General features: G+C 45.7%; 1 protein-coding gene across 1 annotated transcript in view; it reads right to left on the minus strand.

Annotated features, from left to right (window-relative positions):
• The window catches only part of Mrnip (MRN complex interacting protein), a 29,649-nt gene that overhangs the window by 3,350 nt on the left and 1,342 nt on the right, over positions 1 to 24,957 (minus strand). The window contains exons 2-4 of the mRNA XM_021651745.2: positions 23,605 to 23,664; positions 17,658 to 17,746; positions 1,800 to 1,875 (exon numbers count right to left, since the gene is read on the minus strand). Of these exons, the coding sequence (XP_021507420.1) occupies positions 1,800 to 1,875; positions 17,658 to 17,746; positions 23,605 to 23,664 (225 nt within the window). The remainder of the gene's footprint in view (positions 1 to 1,799; positions 1,876 to 17,657; positions 17,747 to 23,604; positions 23,665 to 24,957) is intronic.

A 24,957-nucleotide genomic window follows, 5' to 3' on the forward strand; every position in this document is an offset into this window, starting at 1 on the left:
CCCTTCAAAACAGTTCCTCATGCTGTGGGGACCCCCAACCATCAAATTATTTTCCTTACTACTTCATAACTGTAATTTTGCTGCTGTTATGAATCATAATGCAAGTGTCTGATATTCATACAGGTGCTATGAGACCCTGGGAAAGAGCTGTTCATTTCCCAGGGGGTCATGACCCACAGGTTGAGAGGAAGGATGGTGCCCATAGGCCCAGCAGGGTACAACTTGTTGCAAACCTTGCCGCCAACCTTCCCACTGCCAACACTTTCCAACCCAAGGACTTCCATGATGAACAAAGGCATGATGATGAGGGAGTTGCAAATAGCAAATATTCATGACAGCAGGGGTAAACAAATTAGCGTGCCAAGACACTCTAGAAAAAAATTGTTTTTGTTCGTTTGAGACAGGGTTTCTCTGTGTAACAGAGCCCTGACTATCCTGGACCTCACTCTGTAGAGCAGACTGTCCTTGAATGGCCTGGTGACACTCTAGAATTCTCCTGAAAACCATACAATACCAAAGAAGAGTAATTGCTGGTGTTCAAACCTGGGACTACACCAATACCAGGCAAGTGGCTACCCTAAGCTGCATCCCAGCCCCCAGCCCAGGTATTGCTTATATTAAGAATGGCCATAATAATCTTTGTAAAGGAACCAAACAAGGCCAGGTGTGGTGGCGCACACCTTTGATCCCAGCCAGCACTCGGGAGGCAGAGGCAGGCAGATCTGTGTGAGTTTGAGTCCATCCTGGTCTAAAGAGCAAGTTCCAGGATAGCCAGGGCTACAAAGAAAAACCCTGTCTCAACAACAAAAACAAAACATAAAAAACCCCAATCACTGCCAAACCCAACACTGGCTGAGCACCTATTTTGTAAGCCTTCTTCCAGGCTCCAGCAACAGAGAAGGCTGGATGCCATTCCTGCTCTTGCAGAATGCTCAGTCTGCAGCAAGGGAACAGGAGGCCCTAGTGTTTCACAGCACCCTCACCCTCAGCACTGAGGAACAGGGAGGAAGCAGCAGGGTGAAACCAGTGGCATTCAGGGAGCTCTCCAAGCAGACAGGAAAAGTCCAGTTCACAGAATAGGTAATGACTTATGCACCTTTGCAAAAGGACATGTCCTTTTACCTTTTTGTCTGTCATTTGGATGCATCAATAAGATTTGCTGAACCAATTTGCTGTTATTATTGGGTATTGATTCTCTAGCCTTGAGCACACTGAGGCAAAAAAATAACTAATGAAGACTGTTAATACTTAAGACTTTTGGGCTCAGCTTCTGTACCAGATCCCAACACAGGTGACTAAAGTGAAAAATTGAGTCACTTGTGCTAAAACTCCCCCATCACTAACTTGGAACTGAATTAGTGGAGAGCAAGAGAGAGACAGTAGCCAATGTCCTAAACAGGCAATGGACATGTCAATGTCCATTGGACATGTCAATGGACATGGATGCAGCAACTCTCTGTGATGATGCTTATTCCCAAAAGGAGGCTAAACCGAGCCCATCAGTCACTTCCCTGTAGTCCTGCCTCCCGGTCAACCTTACTAGGGAGTTACCTGAGATGGCAGTTTACTCTTTGTTCAGTTTCTTTCTTCCACCCCTGTCTAGTCTATCAGGCATCTGCTCAGCTCACTGGAATGCTCATTCTGTTTTATGGACTGAAGTACTGCCTGATTCTAACCCGCAAATAAAGTCGACTGAGACCTTCAATGCCTTGTAATTTTGTTTTTTGGCAATACTTGAGTGGAACCCTTTCATAGGAGCCCAGGAGACAGACAAGATGGGGCAGAAGCCTTTAACTTACCTGCTGACCCCCATTCTCAGCCTGCTCAGGGCCTGCATTTTCCTCTTCGCTGGCATTTGCAGTTTTGTCCCCGGACCTTAGGGGAAGATGGCAAATACGACCCTGTGAAACTACCAGAAAGATGCAGCACAGGGAACGTGAAGCAAGTGGGTACAAGGGCCTGGCAAGGGCAGGGCTGCCCTAGAGTGTCACAGACATGTTTCTGCTGCCCTCATGTGAGGCAGTCATTTCTCAGCAGTTTAGGAAGTGTGGGCAGAGGACTTGCTTCCTGTGACTCAGGGGCTGGATAACCAGGTAAAACATCTGACTACAAGTACTGGAGGTCAGGGACCAGCCATGTCCACCTCAGACAGTGCCTGGACTGGCTAGTCAGAGTCCAACTTCTAACCGGGCACCCCAACCTCAGTTACCTCACCAGCCTAAAGAGCCAGCAATTCTCATGGGGCTGTAAGAATGAAACAACAGCACATGTAGAAAACATCTACCCTGATTCTATAGGATCAAGCCGAGAGTTTGAGCTGGCTAGATGGCTCAGTGGGTAAAGGCGCTTGCTACCAAACTTGGTGACCCAAGTTTGACTCTGGGACGCAATTGGTGGAAGGAGAGAACTGACCTCTACAATTTGTCCTCTGACCTCTACACATGCAACACACACACACACACACACACACACACACACACACACACATTTGGGTAAACAATGCCCTGCCAGCTCCTGCAGACCCTGCTCACCTTCCTATGAAGTAAGACCTTAAATGCAGCAGGGCTGGTGTGGGTGCAGGGCTGCCTGATGTGAGGAGCCTCTATGTTCTATTCCCAGCACCACAGCAGACAAGAAAGGAAAGAAAGAGGATTGAACCCCACTGACTGGGGCATCTTGATACTCCAGGTTGGCTTGCTTCTCGTTCTAATGCTGTCACTGACAAACTGGGAGTCACCAGCGCTCTGCTCTCTTCAGCTGTCCTGCCCTGTCTTCTACAACCTGTCACCTAGAGGCAGCTCTCCACCCCCTCTCCTGCCCCCATTTTATTTAGGAGACAGGGTTTTTCTACGTAGCTGTGGAGCTGGCCTGGAACTTGCTATGCACACCAGACTGGCTTCAAATTCATAGCAATCCTGCCTCTGTACCCTGAATGCTGCAATTACAGGCATATGCCACCATGCCTAGCTAGGGCAGATTTCTTTTTTCCATTTATTGTGGGTGTGTGCCACAATATCTGAAGTACTGAGGTCTGAGGACAACCCAAAAGAATCAAAATCAGTTTTCTCCTTCCACCATGTGGGTTCCAGATCAGCACGCTTGGCAGTAAGTGGTTTACCTGCTGAATCATCGTAACAGTTTGGGTCAATTTTTTTCTCCCCTTTGGTTTTTTGAGACAGGGTTTCTCTGTGTAGCCTTGGCTCCTAGAATTTGCTCTATATACCAGGTTGGCCTCAAACTCTGAGATCTACCTGCCTCTGCCTCCAGAGTGCTAGGATTAAAGGCATGCAGCATCACAGCTGGCTTTACAATTTTTTTTATCTTTTAGTCTTTCACTTTTTTTTTTTTTGGTGTGGAGAGCCGTGGGACACAGCTACAGAAAAAACCAGCCTGAGAGACAGGCCCAGAAGCTCAACATTGAACTCACAGGGTGATACTGGAAGACATCCAGGAAAGGTGTGCCTGCCTTTCGTTTCCAAGTCTATAGTTTAGCTGGATAGTCCCGGATGCTCCAGGTAACCTGGAAGCCTCCGGCACCTGGACACAAACGGCCTCTTGCTAAAGCAACACACCTGGGCCAAACTTGACGGCGCTGGGTTGGATGACTAGGACTCACACGGTGGGGTGGAGAGCTGCTTGTACACTGCTTTGTTATGTTTTCACCTGGGGAAGTAGTTTTTGAAAAGAAGCGAGGGGTTTCCACACCTTTTTGTATTGATGTGACTTGTTTTTGCTTTGCCTATATATAAGGAAGCCTGTAACAAACCCACGCTGCTTCGGTCAGACTGACAGCCCTCTCAAGCCGATCCCGTGTTGTGTGACTTGTCCTCACTCTCCACTCAGGTGCGGTCGACTCTGCCAGCAGGCTCCAGCAGCGAACATTCAAAACAACCTTCCCATATACATGAATCAGTGTACTCAAATGCTCTACTTTTACCGGGGAGACAGCTCAGTGGTGAAGGTGAAGAGCACTGTTCTTTTGCATGGGCTTGGTTCAGTTCCCAGCACCCACGTGGTGGCCGGCAATCACCTATGACTCCACTTCCAGGGGACGATGCCTCCTGAACTCTGCAGGCGCTAGGCATACACCTAGTGTACATACACAAAAGCAGGCAACACACACACAAAGTAGATTAGAACAAATCTTAAAGCCCTTTACTTTTTTTGAGTCAGGGTTTCTCTGTGTAGGCTGGCCGCAAACTCACAGAGATCCTCCGGCCTCTGTCTCCCAGAGTGCTGGGATTACAGGTGTAAGACACCACACCTGGCTACTCTTTTTTTTTTTTTTAATTTATTTAATTTTTATTTTATGTGCAATAGGGTGAAGGTGTCAGATCCCTTGGAATTTGTGTTACAGACAGTTGTGAGCTGCCATGTGGGTGCTGGGAATTGAACCCGGGTCCTTTGGAAGAGTAGACAGTGCTCTTAACCACTGAGCCATCTCTTCAGCCTGAAAGGGTTAGGCTAACTTTGTAACCTATATGTCCTCTAAAGCCTATAGTTTTGAGTTTTAGGTCCAGGTTAAGCTAAAGCCTCTTAGTACCTTTCCAGAGAGTGAAGGAATATGACCCTATCTGTGAGGACAGATATAAAAAAAGGGGCAAGCAAGCAATGACCTTCACTCAGCAAAAGAATGACCAGACCCTTGTCCTTGAGATAGCGTTTCTTAGCAACAAACCTAGACTTCTTCTGAGTAGCTTTTGACCTCCAGCCAAGAGCCCGCAGCCCTAATCTTCAAGGATGAGCTAACCACCCCCACCTTAAAGTGCAGCTGCATCCACACTTGGCAGGACTGGCCAAGCTTGAGCACCTAAGACTAACCAATTATCTTACTTTATAGCTTCCTCATCCAATCCTAAATTGCCAAAACTAAAACTTCAAATTTCCCGCAATTTTTCTTTTAAAAACCTAAAGGCCTTTGTCTCCCGGTGCCACTCTTTGCTGACCAGCAAGGGTGACCCCGTTGTACAATGGTTAATAAACCTCTTGCTTTTGCAACGAGTCTTGGTCTGGGGGAGTTTCTGGGAAGGGCGCGATTGAACTCCTGAGTTGTGAGACCCCAGGTCTTACACAGCCCACCTGGCTACTCTTTTAACTTTTAAAATTAACTTATTGAGATATTGTTGGTATAATGTTCTTGTGGCATGTATACAATTTACCCTTGTTCGTTCAAATGCTGACTTCTCTCCCCCAACTATCTGGTTTCAATCTGGACATTGCATTGTGATGTTTATCCTAAGCATCACCTGTCTCAAGTTTGTGTAAACATGCCACCATTTGTTCTCTAATGTGTCAATTAAAACAAATGGCCACAATGTTGAGCAATGGAGAGAATGGAGTGGACATCCTGGTTGAGAGTGGGAGGAGATGAAGGAAGCAGGAGGAGAGGAAGGAGTAGGAGTGAGAGGGGAGGAGCTGGAGGGAGGAAGAGGTAGGAGGAAGAAGAGGAGAGAGCTGGGAGAGAGAGAGGGGCCGGAGGAGGGTCTTGGAACGATGTGGAGAGATGGACTGGACCTAAAATATCACTAAAAGCAAGTATAATGTGGGAAATCTGAATGGCAGAAACTACGTGGGCCCGGAGGTTTAGGATGGAACAACCACTGCCTAGCATTGTGATCTGGGTTAATTAACTAAATCCCAGTCTCTGTGTGGTGATTTGGGTATATACAGCTGTTTAGGACTAACTGCAGCTTTACTAAATATATATATAGGAGGTCTAAACTGCAGCTTTACTATATATATATATATATATATATATATATATATATATATATCTCAGTAGTAAATATTAAACACAAATTCAACACGATATAATATTTATCATAATAAACCTCATTGAGTTCTTTGTTGCCCTGTGGTAGACATTTTTTTTTTTTAGCAGGGTCTCACTATGTAGACTAGGCTGTCCTAGAACTCTCCATGTAGACCAGGCTGGCCTCAAACTCACAGAGTTTCTTTGACCATACCTCCCCAGTGCTGGAATTAATGTTGTAAGCCACTATGCCTGGACCTGCGGTGGCTGGAGTGGACATACTGACAACTGTCTGTACTAGTTAAGCCTAGGGAGATGCTGGCTATGTCCCTCATGGCTGGAGGGTGTGTACCAGAAGACCTGGGTTCAGTGCCTGTACCCTCTCTAGGTGGCATCATTGGTGAGGGTATTTAACTCAGCCCCCCCCCCCCCCAGCACCCTCTCTCCTCAGCTGGTTTCTGCTGGATGTTTGAAAGTCATCTTATTTTGCAGATGTTTGTAAGCAATGATGTTCCCTTGTTGTTTGTTCTTTTACTTGGAAGGAAACCTCACCCAAGGGGACTCTTTAATCTGCCTGGGATATCTTTATTTGGAACAGAGCTAAATACATTAAAGGAGATTCCCCATCCAATTTCTACTGTGGTTTAAAAGTTAGCCATTTGCCTACTGATATAGCTGATAACAGACCATCCACACTAAGAACGGGGCAGGCTGGGGTTTTAGCAAAGGGAGAGCTGCCCTCCCAAGTTTCATGAGTAAAACTACACATTTCCTATTCTTTGCTTTACCTTTTCTGTAACTGGTAAGGTTACCACAAGGAAGATGGAAAAATTATAAGTTGGGTTTTTTTCCCCCTCTCTTCTCTTTGGCCAGGTTCTAAGTTCTGATAAACCCTGGTTCCTTTATTAACATTCTGGTCTCTCAGTTTTTCTTTCTTTTGTCTTGTTTTTCGAGACAGGGTTTCTCAGTGTAGCCTTGGCTGTCATGGATTCACTTTGTACATCAGGCTGGCCTTGAACTCAGAGAGATCCGCCTGCCTCTGACTCCCAGAGTGCTGAGATTACAGATGCGCCACTGTACCCGGCCAGTGTTTCTTTCAGTGTGGAGAGGAATGAAGCTGAGAACCTGGCCACTGCCCCAGCTGCCCGGCAACAGAAGCAGATGATAAACTACCCACTCTGTCCTGAGCACCATAAACACACGGTACATCTTTTTTGTTTTGTTTTGTCTTTTTGAGACAGGGTTTCTCTGTGTAGCCCTCGCTATCCTGGTCTCCCTTTTGTAGACTAGGCTGGCCTGGAACTCAGAGAGGCCTCTGCCTCTGCCTTCCAGGTGTGCTACTTACTGTACCCAGCTATAGTACATCTTGAAGCCAGATGGGAGAAGACTTCCAACTTCCTCTAGAAAGATTATTTTGGCTGTCAGATGGTGGTGACACATGTCTTTAATCCCAGCTATTTGGAGGCAGAGGCAGCCTGAGTTCAAGGCTAGCCTGGTCTATAGAGTATGTATCATGACAGCCAGGCTACACAGAGAAACCCTGTATCAAAAAAACAACAAATACAGAGACTGAGACATCAGCTAAGGAGTATGCATGGTCTGGACCTAGGCCCCTGCACATATGTGGCTGATGTGAGGCTTGGTCTTCATATGGAGCACCTGGAGAGAGGAGTTGGGCGGGGGGGAGGGCTGTTTCTAACACAGACTCTTTTGCATGCTTTTGGATCACTTCCTCCTGGCAGCACCACCTTGCCTGGCCTCAGGGGATGAGATACTTGGTCCTGATGTGACTTGATATGCTGGGGAGAGTTGATACAGGGGGAGGGGGCTCCTCTTTCTCTGGGGAAAAAGGGAGAGATGAAGGAGGGGAAGGGGGGGACTGGGAGGGGAGAAGGAAGGGGGTACCCTTGGGATATAAAGTAAATAAACTGCAATTTTAAAAATCTCAAAAACAAAAAAAAAACAAAACAAAACAATTGGTGATTTGAGGTCCTTTGCGTTCTTATATACATTTTAGGATCAGTTAAAACAACAACACATTTTTCAGTGTTGGGAATGAAGAAGCCTCCTGCACGGTAGCAAGTGCTCTAACACTGAACGACATTCCCAGAGCCAAAGCTATAGCTCTCTGTTTCTTATTTAAAAGACTTTACATTTAGCTATTTATGTGTGTGTACACATGCCAGCAAGAAAGAAATAAGAGAGGTCAAAGACAGCTTCCAGGAGTCCCGTGTTTCCTTCTACTCCGTGGGTCCCAGGCACTAAGGCTTAGGTTATCAGGTGCTTTTTGAGCCGTCTCACTGGCCCTGGTACTTGATTTTAAAAACCATTTTCCTGAGTGTTCACTGAATTCACACAGAAACACAACTTCACTTTGTATGCTGACTGTGGCTCATGGGATATCGCTGAACTAGGTAGGTTGGTAGTCTTGTAGGATTTCCCACAAACAGAATCTCACTGTTTGCACACAGAATGATGGATTTATGTTTAGGGTTTACTGTGCTGCCTAAGAATGTTAACTCTTTGATTTTGTAAATTGCTCTGCTGTTATCATTTCACATACTTCTACACACACACACACACACACACACACACATAACCATTCAGTAATGACCCCTATCCTACTTATTCTCTTTAGCTGCATTTAATCTGTTGTGGCACTATGATCTATTTTCTCTTTCTTTCTTTTCTTTCTCTCTCTCTCTTGCTCTTTGGTTCATATTGCTGAAGTAAGACTAAAATTTAGAGACTTAAAAGGTTAAAATTGCACACCTGAAATCCCAGCACTCAGGGTTGCAGAGGCAGGTGGATCTCTGTGAGTTTGAGGCCACCTTGGTTTACAAAGTGAGTCCAGGACACCCAAAGCAACACAGAAAAACCCTGTCTCGAATGACTGAAAAATATGAAAGTGAAATTCCCACATTTCAACAGTCAGGTCCCGGTCACTGGGAGGCTGACCCTTAGTGAGCAGCTGTCTAAAAAAAAAAGACATCTGGAAACTAACTGCTACGAAGTACCAGAAGAGAAGGACCACCATATGCTGTGGTCCATCTGGGGCTACTCTCTTCCTTCTGGGAAGCACCTCACACCCTCTCCTCCCTTTCTTCCTCTAGGGTTTGCTACCATTGTTCTGCAGAGTGGAAGAAGGAGGGTGTGGAGCAGTACAGGTCCTGCTCCCTCATGAACAGACTGATAGACAATCATACAGTTGGCCAGGCTTTCAACTTCTCCACGACTTATCCTATCATGCCTGAGCTGTGGCCAAGTTCTAGGCTGTGAGTCTCCCTTTGAGGTCGCCTAAGCCTGACCAACTGGACCCTGACTCCAGAACAGTGGTGGCTACAAAGCAAGCCCAAGCTTCATTTTCATGAGTTTGTAGGGTTACGCTGTGGGGTGCCCCAGTTTAGGTCACAGGACTCTTTAGGGATGAAGTGTGGCTGCACCTTGAGAGGCTCCATGCTGTCTCGCTGGCTCAGAGGGCAAAGGCGCCTGTGACCAAGCCTGACTACCTGAGTTTCATTCCCCCAGGACCCACATGGTGGAAGGAGAGAAACAGCTCTGGCATGTTGTCCCCTGACCTCCACAGATGTGTACTGTGGGCATAAGGTAAAGATAACCTTATTCCTTGGTGACCACAAATAAATGTTACTAAGTCTTTTGTTGAGATCTGGGCTATTACAGAGAAAACCTGTCTAAAAACAACAAACAAGCAAACAAAGGGTTTTGGTTTTAACAAAAAAAAAAAAACCAAAACAAACAACCATTCTGGGAGAAAAGCAGGACCACTAAAGGACAAACATATAACAGTAAAGTCTAGAGGACCACAGAACGGTATCTTCAACCCCAAGAAAGGCCACAGCTTCACAGGTCATTCATCACCACTACCTTGCTTCCCAGGAAGAAGACAATTCTATAAAAGTACAGGTGGTCTTGATGCAGCCTGCCGTCACTGGACCCACAGCAAAAGCCATCAGCCACCCTCCCAGTTCTTAGGAGAACTTGTCGACATGGGGTTAACATTTACACATCTTTTCTTTGGCTCTGTGTGTTCTGCCTCCTTCTGACTTTTCCCCTAGATAATCTCATTAACTGAAGGTCAGTCAGTGTAGGACTTTTGGGCTGGCTTCCGCTGGAATGTAACATTCAGTAATTCTTGGACTTACTTGCAACCAAAAAGAAATAAATATTTACAAGATTTTTTTTTTTTTTTACATTCCAGATGGCAGTGAAGTCTGCTTACAAGGCTGTAAGAACAGCATGCAAACAGATAACCTTGAATTATTACATTATGCCATACGTCTAACTTAGACCCAGTTCTCTTAACATATTGGTAAGTTTATATGTTATGTTGCTTTGTCTCTAACTAGATCTTCAATATGAAGTATTTTAGTATATTAAGGAAGAAAGTAAACAACCAGTAAATATGAGAAAATGGAATACAGGATGTAACTATGAAAGTAATTTTGGGATTAAAGAAGGATTTTTATTTAGTAAAAGAAGATTTTGCCCTAAAGTAATATAACTTTTTGTTTGTTTTTCAGGATGGAAAAGGAACAATAAAAACAAAAACTTAGTGATATCATGGAAAGCTTGTGAAAGCTAAAGCTTAAAGATGTGTAACAGTTAAAACTGTCAAGATCAGATCCTAGTACAGTGATATAAAACTACAATCTAGGGGGCTGGAGAGATGGCTCAGAGGTAGACAGCATTACTTGCTCTTCCAGAGGTCATGAGTTCAATTCCCAGCAACTACATGGTGCTCACAACCATCTGGCCCTCTTCTGGCGTTCAGGTGTACATGCAGGCAGAACATTGTACACATCAATAAATCTAACAAACAAACAAAAAAAAGTACAACCTAGGCTAAAACCTGGGCTCCTCAAAATAATAAATAAAATTCTGTTAAGATAATGATCGGGGGGGGGGGTGTTGGAGAGATGGCTCAGTGGTTAAGAGCACTGCCTGCTCTTCCAAAGGACCTGGGTTCAATTCCCAGCACCCACATGGCAGCTCACAACTGTCTATAACGCCAATTCCAATGGATCTGACACATTCACATTAATGTACATAAAAATAAAATTAAAAAAAAAGATAATGATCTGGGGGCTGGAGCGATGGCTCAGTGGTTAAGAGCACTGTCTGCTCTTCCAAAGAACCCGGGTTCAATTCTCACAACTGTCTATACCGCCAATTCTAAGGGATCTGCCACCTTCACACTAATGCACATAAAATTGAATAAATTATTTTTTAAAAAAAGATAATGATCTGGTTTTGGTCAACTAAGAAATCCTTTATGCTTCCCCTTTTTACATCTATTACTTATTTTGTCTGTGGGAATGGGAGAACACCTCCTGGAGTCTGTTCTCTTGCTCCACCATGTGGGTCCTAGGGATTAAGCTCAGCTCGGTTAGGTTTGGTGGCAAGCACCTTTACCCAGTGAACCATCTTGTAGGTCCAGATTTTAGGTTTTATCAAAATAATTATATTCTGCTAGGTTTGTCAGGCTTTTAACTACTTAAAAATGAGTTAACAAAGTCAAATTTTAACTTTTTTTCCCTCTAAGCTTTAACTAAATGTTATGCATGTTAAACTAAAGTTCATTCCTTTCTCTTCAAGATTAATAACACTGTCCTGGGTGTTCAACAACCAAAGCTTGGAGGTCTGAGCCACCCAGGATGAAGGGTCAAAAAGGACAGGCAATGTTGGGGGCTCCCTCTCTAAGGCCTGCCGAGACTCAGGGAAGGAAACACAGGACCACCCTAGAGCAGCCCTACAGGGCTCTTGATCAGAGATGCCATGGAAACACCTGAGGTGGGGCTATAACCAGCACACATCCTCCACTGAGGAGAGTTACCGGAGGGCAAAATGTACCCTGAGCTTCAGGAAGAGCCACATGGCCAAAAAGGGCCGGCTCCTTCCCAACAGATGACACATGGAAGAAGGAAACATTAAAGCAGACACAGGGCTCCTCAAATCCCTAAGAATATTTGACTGTCAGTTTTTAGCTTTTGTTTTAAATGGCCAGGAGTGGTGGAACACACCTTTAATCCCAGAACTCGGGAGGCAGAAGCAGGTAGATGTCTGTAAGTCCAGGCCAGCTGAGTCTACACAGTTCAGACTTTGTCTCAAAAACAAACAAGCAAACAAGTAAGGAGGGCTGGAGAGATGGTTTAGCAGTTGAAAGTAACTTGCTGTGCTTACAGAGGACCCAGGTTTGGTTCCCAGCACGGCACGGTAGCTCACAACAGTGTGCAGCTTCAGCTCCAGGGGAACTGGCACCCTTGCACAGACATACATACAGGCAGAATATCAATGTGTATAAATATAAAAAATATTTTTATTTTTAAAATGTCTTAAATGATTTATCTTTATTTTATGGATATTGGTCTTCTGCCCACGTGTATGTCTTTATGAGGGTGTCATATCCCCTGGAACTGGAAATGTGGGTGCCGGGAATTGAACTCAGGTGTTTTGGAAATACAGCCAATGCTCTTAAGCAATGAGCCATCTCTCCAGCCCCAATAAATCTTTTCTTAAAATTAAAATTTGAAGAAAAATTATAAGGTTAATTTTTGGCATTTACCTGGTCTTAAAAACCCACAAAGAAAGTATAATTCCAAAATAAAATAACTAATAATGTTATAAAGTAAAGTTCTCTGTCTCCTGACCAGAACTGTCGGCCTGACAGCCAGGAGACCAGTGCTTCTAAAGACCTACAGAAACATTCAGGTGACAGGCTCAAATGGAAAGTCTCCCCCAAACCCCCAAGACAGGGTTTCTCTGTTATAGCCTTGGCTGTCCTGCACTTCCTTTGTAGACCAGTCTGGCCTCAAACTCACAGAGGTCAGCCTGTCTTCGCCTCCTGAGTGCTGGGATTAGAGGTGTGTACCACCCATGCCTGGTTATGCCTTTTGTTTGTTATTTTTTAAGATTTATTTTCATTACATGTGTGTTGGAGAAGAGTGTGTGCCCGTGAGTGCTGGTGCCTGTTGATGGCTCTGTTCCTAACTACAGAGCCATCTTCCCAGACCCTTAGGAGATGTCTGGACAGTGCTTCGATCACTCTTGTGCTTCACCAGGCAAATCCTTTCTTGACTGCCATAAGTCCTTACAAGATTGTCCATCAGAATGAAAATGTCTGTCTCTGTCTAAATAACCCACCTCTGTGTTTCTTCTATTATTATAAAAAACAAAAAAACAAAATCAAAATCAATCAACCAAAAAACAGGTGGGCCTATCCTGCTCATCTGTCTCCACTCACAAACTCACATTTCTCAGGGACTCTTGGGCATCACTGGGCCACTGATTGACCATCTCTGCATCTGTCTCTTATCTCGATTCTCTCCTTCAACATAGGAACTTACAGGAAAACAATAGAAAACCCCAAGTCTCTGCTCCTATGGAGCAGGAGGCTCTTGCCTTCCTGCTCTCCTAATGCATGGGGCACCTCCTTCAATCCATGCTCCATTCATCCTTCTTAACTGCATGGCTATGACTGGTTCCTCTTACCCCTCCATTAAGACTTCTTTAAAAAATGTTTTAATTAAAAAAAAAAATGCTGTGTGCATGATGTGGGGAGGCAACATGGAAGCAGCAGACAAGTCTGGATTTGGTTTTCTCCTCCTACCTTCATGACTCTAGACATGCTGAGGTCACCAGGCTCACAGCAAACACCTTACCTCCTGAGTCATCTTGCCAGCCTTCTCATAGGACTCTATCTGTTTTTGGTTTTGTTTTCATGACAGATTTTCTCTGTAGCCCTGGCTGTCCTGGATTCTCTTTGCAGACCAGGCTGACTTCTGGCTTCAAACTCACAGAGGCTTCTGCCTCCCAAGCGCTGGGATTAAAGATGTGCTCATCACCGCATGGCTGCCTCATCTCCTTTTTTAGTTCTCTTGTAATTCTGCTTTGTGATTTGGACCTTACTTCCACTTCTTGGAATGTTGGGGGCCATCAAGCTCCAGCTGGTATTGTCTCAGGGACATTAACAATTACTAGCACCATCGATTCCTGTCTCCTGCAACAAAGGACCTCTAGGTTTCTGAATGATGTCACAGTCTAGCCTTGAGATAGCTACTCCCCTCTGCAAAATACCTCTCAAGTATCTATGTCCTAAGATCTCACAGCACACTCAGCTCTGAAGACACAGAAGCCTGTTCTGCATGACCTTGCTCGTCTGTCGGGAAGGAAATGTAGGCACAAAAGGCCAAAAGGAAAAGCAAAATTCCCACTTTTAATAATGCAGTCGTGATCATTGAAGCCTGATCCCTAGTGACCCATAGTGTTTTATAGGAATACCCAGAGCCTGACCTCTCCCACTGTAAAATTTACTACTCAGTAAGACAAGACACCTGCCTGTCCACTTACTTACAGAACTCACACATAACTGTTCCCTCAACTGCTATAAAGACCTTTCAACTCCCTTTCAGTCCCATGATATCCTCCATGGAAACTTGCCCTCTACTTCAGTGTACTGCAATAAATTCTCTCTTTGTCTATTTTTGCCTTTGGTAAATTCTTTTGCCACCCACACCAACAAACTTCCAAATGCAGTTTCACACAGCAAGCAAGAAAGAGAACATTAAGGGAGCAAGAAAAGAGAAAGGAGCCCTCACCAAAAAGACTGGCCGAATTCTCTCAGCAGAGAATTTTGAGATAACTAAAAAAAATTCATTGCATATTGCCTGCATAAAGACAATATTCGATTTTGGAGAGATAGTTCAAACTAGAATGTTGCAAGGTGTGGTGGCCCATGTCTTTAATCCCAATATGCAGGAGGCAAAGGCAGGTGAACTCTGTGAATTCAAGACTAGCTTGGTGTACCTGGTGAGTTTCAGGCTACCTAGGGCTTTACAGTGATAGTTTGTCTCAAAAACCGACACCAAACAACAACAATCTTAAACCTTTAAGTTTACTCTTTCCTATCTGTAAGCCTGTAACTTTCTGTGACTCTTACAAACAAGGCTGTGGACTTCATCCAAGGCAGTAAAAACATGCCTTAATACTGGTACTGTTGTCCTAACCTTTTACCGAACACGGGAGGGACAGAGGCGGATCTTTGGGAGTTACTGGCTAGCCAGAGGTATACACTGAGGTTCTGTTTAAGAAACAATCAAGCCCAGCGTGGGCCTGTGTTCCCAGCATTCAGGAGGCAGAGGCAGGGGGATCTCAGTGAGTTCAAGGCCAGCCTGGTCTACAGAGACAATCCTGGACAGCCAAGGCTACACAGAGAAACCCTATCTAGAAAAATAAAAACAATCAACCAAACAAATCAGAGAAAGAAAGAACCCACACAAAAGCCACATCTAAAGTCCTTGTGGCCTAGCACAGCTAGGATTTCTTCAACCGTTTTGACTTACGGTTCTATATTTTTTGGCGGGATGACAGGGTCTCTCTGTGTAGCTCCTGTTGTCCTGGAACTCCCTATGTAGACCAGGTTGTCTCAAATAGAGAGGCAACTACTTCTGCCTCTCAAGTGCTCGGATTAAAGATGTGTGCCACCACCATGCCTGCTGAAGTTGGGATTCTTAACCTTCCCACAGAAAGAGTCTCAAGACAACAGTATAAAGAATTGGAATTTTTTTTTTTCAATAGTTTTAGTTGAGGTCTGGTGGTACATACCTTTAATCCCAGCACTCGGGAGGCAAAGGCATCCTGAGTTCAAGGTCAGCCTGGTCTACAGAGTTCCAGGGCAACCAGGGCTACACAGTGTCTCAAAAGAATAACACAAAAAAGAGTCTTAGCTTCATCTGAGTAGAAGTCTCTGGAAGAACTCAGATCTGCAGCCAGGAGGGTAGAGCTGTATCTCTGCTTCTAGGGCCATTGCCATTTCCATACAGACCATCCAAACCAGAATTTCTAGAACTATCCATAAATGCTTTGTCCTCCCCTCATCTAACAGAAGGTGACCACGGCCTCTTCATTCTAGAAGGGTCATGCCCCATGCACTGGAAGGAAGAACGCTGCATGGAGGCCAAGTCTGTCAGAGCTGCCTGGCCGTGCTGTGCTTTCCTGACAGCTCATCAACAACCACGTCTATCCACACAAAAACCCAAAAGGCAGGGTTTGGAGAGCTCCTGGGACAACTAAATGAGAGGAGGCCCACAGGCAAGCAGTGAGAACTCCTGCATGTGCCAGGAGGGTGGCATATCCTAACTCCAAGGGAACGGGAACTCCAGTGGCTTGTGAGCCTTCCAAACCTCAACCTGTCCATCTGGGTGCTTTATTTGAGGAAGGGTCTCACATAGTTCAGGCTTGCCCCAAACTCACTCTAAGGCAAGGATGACCCTGAACTTCCAACTTCCAGACTTCACCTCCTCTGTGCTGGGATTATAGGCACCCACACCATACCTATCTTCCACTTGGCTATTTTTTTTTTTTTCCAAAACAGGATTTTGTGTGTGTGTGTGTGTGTGTGTGTGTGTGTGTGTGTGTGGTCTTGGCTGTCCTGGAACTAGCTCTGTAGACCAGGCTGGCCTTGAACTCACATAGATTCGCCTACCTCCCAAGAGCTGGGGATAAAGGTATATGTGCCACCTCCTACTGGCTCCACTTGGCTATTTCTAGGTCTCAGATGATCATCTCTGTCCTCCCTGCCTTGTGTTTGGTTGGGCACAGTAAGCACACAATACACACTTTTACTTCTCTGTGGGTCTGAGTCCTCTGACGGCTGCTCATGCTCACTTCTTCCTTAGCAATTTCAAAGTCTGCACGTTCACTCCTGAATTTTTGTCTGAAGACAGGCTATTCCAGAGAAGAGCTGCACTGACCTTCACTTCCTGAGATAAGAGGAAAATAAACCCTGAGCACGAGGCTCCTCAGAGTGAGAATAAAGGCTGAAGCCTATGGGAAGGCTGGCCTGTGTTTGCTAGAGTCTTGCAGAGGGATTTCTTCAGCCGTTGCCAAGGTCAGCACAGGCAAGCACCCTGCAGCACAGTGGTTCTTTTTGTGGCTCACTGTGGGACAGGGCATAGGCCTCTGGGGCCTCAGCTGTTGATGAGGTCCCCAGGGCCAGGTGTGGTGGCACAGCTCTGCCACCTCAGTGTCTGGAGGTAGAGGAAGGAGGGGCTGGAGTTTGAGGCCAGTCTCAACAAAGCAAGGAGTGGCACTGCCCCCACATAGAAGGCCACAGGATGAGACTCCATCTCAAAGTGTAAGTAGGACAGTCCCTTCCTACCTCCAACACAGTTGGCCTTCTGTTCTGCAAGCTGTTTCTTGTGCTCCTCAGACATCCACCTGTCAGCTGAGAAGAGGTCCCAGTGTCTCTGCAGCTTAGGTGCTCCTGTGGATTTTGACTTCACTTCATTTTTGACCTCTAACGGTCCCTTATTTTCTTGCTAGCCAGACTTTCATTTAAACTATTATAGCCAAAGGCTGGTGAGATTGCTCAGCAGGCAAAGGCACTTTCCCATACAAGCTAGGTGACCTGAGTGATCTTTAGAACCCACACAGGACTGGAGGGATGGCTCAATGGCTAAGAGCACTGGCTGCTCTTCCAAAGGCCTTTAGAGTTCAATTCCCAGCAACCACATGGTGGTTAATAACCATCTATAATGAGATCTGGCGCCCTCTTCTGGTGTGTAGGCATACGTGCAGGAAGAATACTGTATAAATAATAAATAAATCTTTAAAAGGGGGGAGAAGAACCCACACAAAGGTAGAATCAACTTCACATAGTTGTCTTCTGACTTGCACATTTACACACACAGACACAATAGTAAGAAGTAAAATATTTAAAACTAGCCAGTAAAAAATTCTAGTTATTTTCATTGACAGGACTGCACAGGGTGTTTGACCTATTGTATTGTAGCATGTGGACTTGTAAGGAATTTATCCATTGCAAACTCCCACCCTCTAATCAATATGCAACCAAGGTAAAAACACCAATCCTTTCAAAACACTGTACCTGCAGGACAGCTCCGATACTTGTCCCTGCAGCAGGTTCAGCTTCTGGACATGGCGTCTACAATCAGCCCCAGAGCCTTCACCATAAGCCTGAGAGGAAACAACATTTTTTGTGTGTTAGAAGAATGGTGAAATCAGTTAAGAAAGTACTTACAAAGCCTGAGGCAGGGTTAAGTTCTTGCCAGGCAGTGGTGGTATGACTCTTTGATCCCAGCACTTGGAAGGCAGAGGCAGGAGGATCTCTGAGTTCAAGGGGAGCCTGATCTACAGAAGTAGTTCAAGGACAGCCACAGGTATACAACTAACAACAACAAAAAACCCCTGTCTCGAAAAACCAAACACAAATACAAATAAACACACGAACCAAACCGAGTTAACCAAACAAAAATCCCACAAGTCTGACCACTCTTTCTGGAGAGATTTATAAGCAAACAGGCTCTGGAATGGTAGCTCAGGTCTTTCTGACCATCCCACTTACATGCAGAATTTATCAAAGCCAACCTTAGTCTGCACTGGGAATTCAAGCAAGTGCAGAAGAAAAGATTTCAGGAGAAAAGTCTGCACTTAACATGCACAATTTCTTTTCTTGTCATCATTCCCTAAATAATGTAGCCTAGCACTGCACACACCATACACACCATCTGAGCTATCCCAAGTCACTAAAAGGTGATTTCAAGTTGATAGAGGATCTGGGAGTGGTGACACAAGCCTTTAAACCCAGCATGTGGGAGGCAAAGGCAGGTGGGTCTCTTCAAGTTCCAGGACACCACAGGCTATGTAGAGACCCTGTGTCCAAACAAACAAGCAAGCAACCAAAACAAGCATAAGGAAGGTAGTTGCATGAGTATGTCACAATTACTTGGGAAGCTGAGGCAGGAGTTCAAGATCGCCCAGGGAATAATAATGAATAATCCCATTCTTCACCCCTCAAGAAAGCAGGATATGAAGAGGGTACCTCCCACTCTACAGAAGGGCCTCCAGGGATACTGAGGGACAGGGACGGTTGGGATTTGAATGCTGAACTTGTGGTTTACGGGTGAAGCCAACAGGACAAGGAGACGTGTTTGTGAGCAAAGGAGACACTCTAAGTGTCCACTGTTCCCTGCCACCATATCTGTAGATGATGCTGTCAGTGTATGCTGGGGAGAGGACTCCTGTAGTCTCTTGGTGTACGGGAACTCAGTGACACCAAGCACACTCTGTGCATGATGTCCATGTTGTGAGGTGGGTGGCATGCAGCCCAGGAAGCCAGACTTCCCATCTGGACCAGGTACCAGAGAGCTGAGGTAAAGATGGCTGAGGGCAAAGCAGGACATGACGGCACGAGTTGATCTTCACCACTCAGAAGGCAGACAGGAGGACTGCCGCAGGCCTGAGGTTAGCCTGCACTACACAGCAGGATTCTGTCTCAAACAAAACCAAACTGAAAAGCCCAAACAGCTGAGTTTAATCTGTTCGGCTTGTCCACTGTTCAGGCACAGATGAGCTATGAATGATGAACGGTTTAATTTTGACGAGGTGCACTAAGTGTTTGTTTGTGTTTCAAACTGGCACTGCACAATACAAAGGCAAGCAGTAAAATTCATGCTAGTGATCTGAATCGTCGGGTTGGGAAGAAAAGGCATTAAAGAGAAGGCTCGAGGCTGAGTGCTAGTTCAAGGGTGAAACATGCACAGCCTGTGCAAGAACCTGGGTTCATCTTCCAGGAGTCCATTTCCTCAGGAATAGAAACCAGGAAAAGTTTCAGCCTGCACTGGTTCTTTCCCCTGCCACTTGAACAAGAGATTCTGTATTTTCAGTCTGCACTCCCTCACAAAAAAGGAACTTGGGCCACCTGGAGGGTTCCGAACAGAGCAATGATACAACCCAGTACCTTTCCTTTGTCTCTTTTTCTTTTTTGAAACAGACCCATGTATTCCAGGCTGGCTTTGACCTTCTCCTAGCAGAGGGTGACCTTGGATTCTTAACCCTCTTGTCTCACTCCACCTCCTGAGCACTGGATGCAACTGTGTGCTGCATGCCCTTTATTCATTTTTTAAATATTTTTTGTTTGGTTAGTTTTTGCTGTTTTTGTGTTTTTTGAGACAGGGTTTCTCTGTGTAGCCTTGGCTGACCTGGAACTTACTCTATACACCAGGCCGGCCTCAAACTCAAACTCTGCCTCCCTGAGTGCTGGGATTAAAGGCATGTGCCACCTGGCCACATGCCCTTCTAAGACAGAATGTTTTCAGAGGATGCTTTTGCTTGCAGTGCTGGGAAGTGACTTGATGACAAAAACAGGTGGGTGAGCTAGCAAGCTACTGCAATCAGCATGGCAAGGAAGAGGCACTGCAGTTAGATGAGGCCACACTAGGGATCTAACTTGGATGCAGAACTGACAAAAATCTGCTGATGAAGAATGTAAGAGAAAAATAGGAGTGAAGGATGATGACAAGGCTTTTAAGTCCAAACAAGAAAGAGAAAACTGTCATTCAAGAGTTGGGACCATTGTGAAAATAGCAGGTCATGAGGTCAGAGTTCCTACTTTTCAAATCTGAGGTGCTGGGGAGTCTACCCAAGTTGAGACATCCAAGAGACATGAGTTGGGGAAGTACGCAGGAGCTTGGGGACAGGCCTGGAATCTGCAAGATACCTCGGCTCTGCATGCCAGGCTCTACCACTGAGCTCCACCCTGGTCTCCTGCCAGTGCACTCTCCCTAAGCCAGGGTAACTAGAGAACAGGCCTGAGGCTTGCAGTCCAGTGTTATGTCAGTGTTTAGAAGTTGGGTAGATGGGGAAATCAGTGAGGAGATTAAACAGCAGCCAGGAAGCTGGGAGCAGACAAGCTGCAAGTCCAAGAGGAAACATTTTAAGGAGGTGAAAGTTACAACCCATGACAAATGCTATAGGACAAATGTCCTGTGAGGACTGTGAATTAACCTATGTTTAGCAATACGGAGGTCACTGCCAGGCCACGGCAGTTGTGGTCTAGTAGGGAGAGTGGTCCTGTCTGCAGCACATTCAGGTGAGAACAGGGAGAGGAGCTGGACACAGGGGTGGCAGGACTGATAACCTGTGTCTGGTGTAGCACTGGAGTAAGCTCTGCACTGCATACTGAGGCGCATCAACCTCTAAGAAGACACAAAACTAGGCCTCGTCCTCTGCTGTGTCTGGGTTAAGTGGGGGTTTGACACTCTTTCTATTGCGATGTCAGCTACTTCTGAGTCTGGCCCTAGAAGCCTCCTGGGAGCTCCCCGAAGTTCTTGCTCCTTTAGCTGCAGGCAGCTGCAGGTAAGTCTTAAGGAATAATGTCAGAAGCTGCCTGACAACCATAAGCAAGCACAGAGCAGGCTCAGCTGGTGAAGCCTGCTTTCCTGAAGAACTTAAGCATGCACTAGGGAGGGGTGGACTGGGAGAAGAGGGAGGGGTACCCTTCGGTTGTAAGTAAATAACCTGAAATAAAAGAAAAATTAATAAAAAAAGAAGCATGCAGTAGGAGTCTCCACATGGGGCGCTCGGATCTACCCAGCTGAGGCAGCCCCTATCTTGGGAGTAGAGTCTCAGCCGACTGGCCCAGAAATGGGTATATGTCAATCACATTGCTTCTTCCAAGACTCCATGATTGGAACTGGCTGGGTCACCTGGCTGAGGGTGTGGTTCTGTGTATACCCTGAAGCATAAGCCTATGTGTTGAAGGGAAGAAAAGGGAAAGACCTAAAGAAACCCGGAGGGCTGGGGAGAGGCAAGGGAAAGGATGATGCCAGGCTTTTGTGTGTGTGTGTGTGTGTGTGTGTGTGTGTGTGTGTGTGTGTGTGTTTGGAGGGGGTAGGTATAGTGAGCAACAACAGTAGGCCTTGAACACATAATTCTGCTTTGGCGCCCTGAGTGCTGGAATGGCAAACATGTGCCATTGTGCCTGGCTAGATTTTTAATTACAGAGCCATGTTCAAAGACTAAGGGCAAAGTTCTGTCTTCTTTTCCTTATACCCATCACCTTTCTGGCACATTCTTTTTGTTTTTTGTTTTTCGAGACAGGGTTTCTAGGATGTCCTGGAACTCACTCAGTAGATCAAGCTTGCCTCAAACTTATAGAGATCCAATCATTTTTACTTTGCTGAAGCCATTCTTAAAAACAAAAACAAAAAAACATTTTCCTTTTTATTGAGACAAGGTCTCATGTAGCTGGAACTTTCTAGATAAGTGGGAATGATCCTGAACTTTTCCCCCTAAGATTAAATGTATTCATTTTATTTTATGTGTGAGTGTTTTGCCTGTGTGTGTGCCCATGCACCACATGTGTGCCTGGTGCTCTTGGAGGTCAGAAGATGGCATTAGATCCGATGCGACCGCAGTTATGAATGATTGTGATCCACCATGTGGGTTTGGGGACTCAAACCCAGGTTCTCTGTAAGAAAAGCAAGTGCTGTCAGCTGCAGAGCCCTTTGATCCTAAACTCTTGACCCTCCTGTCTCTCTTCAAAGAGCTGGGATTACAGGTGTGCACCACCACACCCAGCTTTTCAACATGCCGGAGATGGTGGCCAGGGCCTCATGCATTCTAGACCAGCACTCTTACCAAGTGGTTCACATCCTCAAAATGTTCCTGCCTGTCACTAAATGAATGAATGAAATGAATCTTCCTGGACAGATAACCTTTAGAACAGTAATGCACATTTAGGACTCTGTCCTAAAGAAACAGCACATCGTTGGTCAAGTGAACAAAGGGGCAGTTCACTGCAGGTGCAGGGGATATAGCTTGGCGGCAGAGTGCTTGTCTAACATGCACGAGGCCCTGGGTTCGGCCACAGCACTGAAGGAAAAGTAAATGAAAACCTTCGCTGCAGAGTTACAAGTCACAACGAACATGACAATCAAGGTGCCCATCAATGTGGGACTGGCTATTAATCTCCTCATCTAATAGATGCTTATGTTGAGCACTCACTGTGGACAGGGCAGTGTACTGGGCACTGAGTGCCCATCAGTAAATAAAACAAGAAAAGCGTCTGCTTCCATGGAACTCTCAGTGTGGACTGGATAACACTCCCATGAATACTCAGCTTCCAACAGGAAACTCAGTTGAGCCTAGCCCCGACAATGAGCACGGGGTCCTGGGAGGAGAGGATTTGTCAAGGACAGAAAGAAAGTCACTGTGGCTGCAGGAGGAGAATGGGAGGTGGGAATGTGGGATCTGGGAGGAGCAGGAAAGTGAAGGGCCCCAGAAAGGACAGGACTTGGGGCAATTCATGCTATCAAATGACTTAGGTCAGTCGGTTAGTCGGTACGCAGAGATTTAAAGAACTGTGCTTCAGGCCACATGAAAGTAAAGTTTGTTAAGCAGGGATATTCTTTTGTTGTTGTTTTGCTTTTTTGTTTTTCAAGACAGGGCATAGCCTACTGTACTGGCCCTGCTTTAAAGACCAGGCTGGCCTCGAACTCACAGAGATCTACCTGCCTCCACGCCTCCCCGAGTGCTGGGATTACAGGCGTGTATCCGCTGCCCTTGTGATTTCTTTTCTTCTTCTCCTTTTTTTTTTTTTTTTTCCATGTAGCCTTGGTTGTCCCGGACCCCCTTTGTAGACCAGGCTGGCCCGGAACTCACAGAAATCTGCCTGCCTCTGCCTCCCTTGAGTGCTGGGAGTGGGCTACCACACCAGCTTGCCCTTGTGTTTTCAAGATGCTCATCTAGTGTATGTAAAGGTCAATCATTTTTCCTTCCACGAAAGCACATCTGTGAGTGTAAGAGTGACACTGTTCCTGCTTCCTGTTGTCACCCTGTGCCCGGCACATGGAAGGGACTTGAGAAACCCTTGCTGCACAAGGAAGTCAAGGACAGAACCTTGGTAGGCACTGTCCACCCACCGAAGTTCCAGGAGGGAAGAACCCAGGGTGTAGCAGCTCTCTGGGGTGAACTGGGAGAGAAGTGTGGGCTGTAAAGTGAGGGTGGGCTCACTGCTTTGCTGTCGGACTCACCCGTACAAAGGACTGCTTCTCTCCACAAGCCTTGCATGTCCATTTGGGACTCTTTTTCACCTGCAACAGAATTTCAGAAATGAAGAGTTTAGACAACTGTGTTCAACAAGGTGGAACTGAATCAGAAATAATTTAACTATAACCCCAGCCCTGAAGGTAGCATTTTAGGTGAGGAAGGAATGTACTATTTAATAGGTGGGTGCTGGGAAAACTGGTCATTTGTATGAAACAAAGTCCAGTTATATATTTGCCACCCAAGAGTCCAAAAAGGGAGAGAAATGGAGGGGCTAGAGAAATGTTTCAGTGGGTACGAGTACTTGCTGAAGTCAGATCTTAGCGCCAATGTGAAAAACTGAACATAGCCCTATCAGCCTGTATTTCCAGGACTGCTGAAGGTAGAAACAGGAGCAATATGGATTGCTGGCTGAGAGCCTAGCTCCAGGGTCTCAGTGAAGAGACCCTGTTTCAGAGAAATAAGGTGGAATGATGGAGCAGAACTTAAATTCCCTTCTGGTTTCCATGTGTGTACTGGCACACAAGCATCCATATAACACATACACACCACACAAATTCTAGGGCTGGAGCTATGTCTCAGTGGCAGCTAGCATGATCAGGGCCCTAGATTTAATCTCTAGCAATGGAAAAAAAAATTCCGTGACAAGACTGAAGAGATGGTTCAAATGGTTAAGAGAATTGGCTGCTCTTCCAAAGGACCTGAGTTTAGTTCCTAGCACCCAGGAGGCTTACAACTGTCTGTAACTCCAACTCTAGAAGATCCAACACCCTCTTCTGGCTTCTGTGGATACCAGGTTACACATGATGCATACATGCAGGCAATAATTCATACATATAAAATAAAATATTTTTTAAATATAAAGATGCCAAAGTTGCTTAAAGAAATGTAATGCTATGCTTAATGACACCAAGAGATGGGGGGGGGGGAGCATGCCTTTAATCCCAGTACTCAGGGAGGCAGAGGCAGGCAGATCTCTGTGAGTTCGAGGCCAGCGTGGTCTACAAAGTGAGTCCAGGACAGCCAAGGCTACACAGAGAAATCCTGTCTCAAAAAAGAAAAGAAAAGAATACTAAGAGATCTGGGCTGATTCATAAAGCTTCTGTGACTGGCATGGAGTCATAAATGTGTAATCCAAGTACTCAGGAAGCTGAGGTAGGGGGATTAAGTCTTGGAGGCCAATCTAAGGTAAATACTGAAATTATGCCTTTAAGACACCACCAAGAGGACGAGAGAGATGTCTCAGAGGTTAAGAGCACTGACTGCTCTTCCAAAGGTCTTGAGTTCAACTTCCAGCAACTACATGGTGGCTCATAACCATTTAGAATGAGATCTGGTGC

Source organism: Meriones unguiculatus, chromosome 11 (assembly GCF_030254825.1).
Source record: "Meriones unguiculatus strain TT.TT164.6M chromosome 11, Bangor_MerUng_6.1, whole genome shotgun sequence".
Taxonomy (NCBI): Eukaryota; Metazoa; Chordata; class Mammalia; order Rodentia; family Muridae; genus Meriones; species Meriones unguiculatus.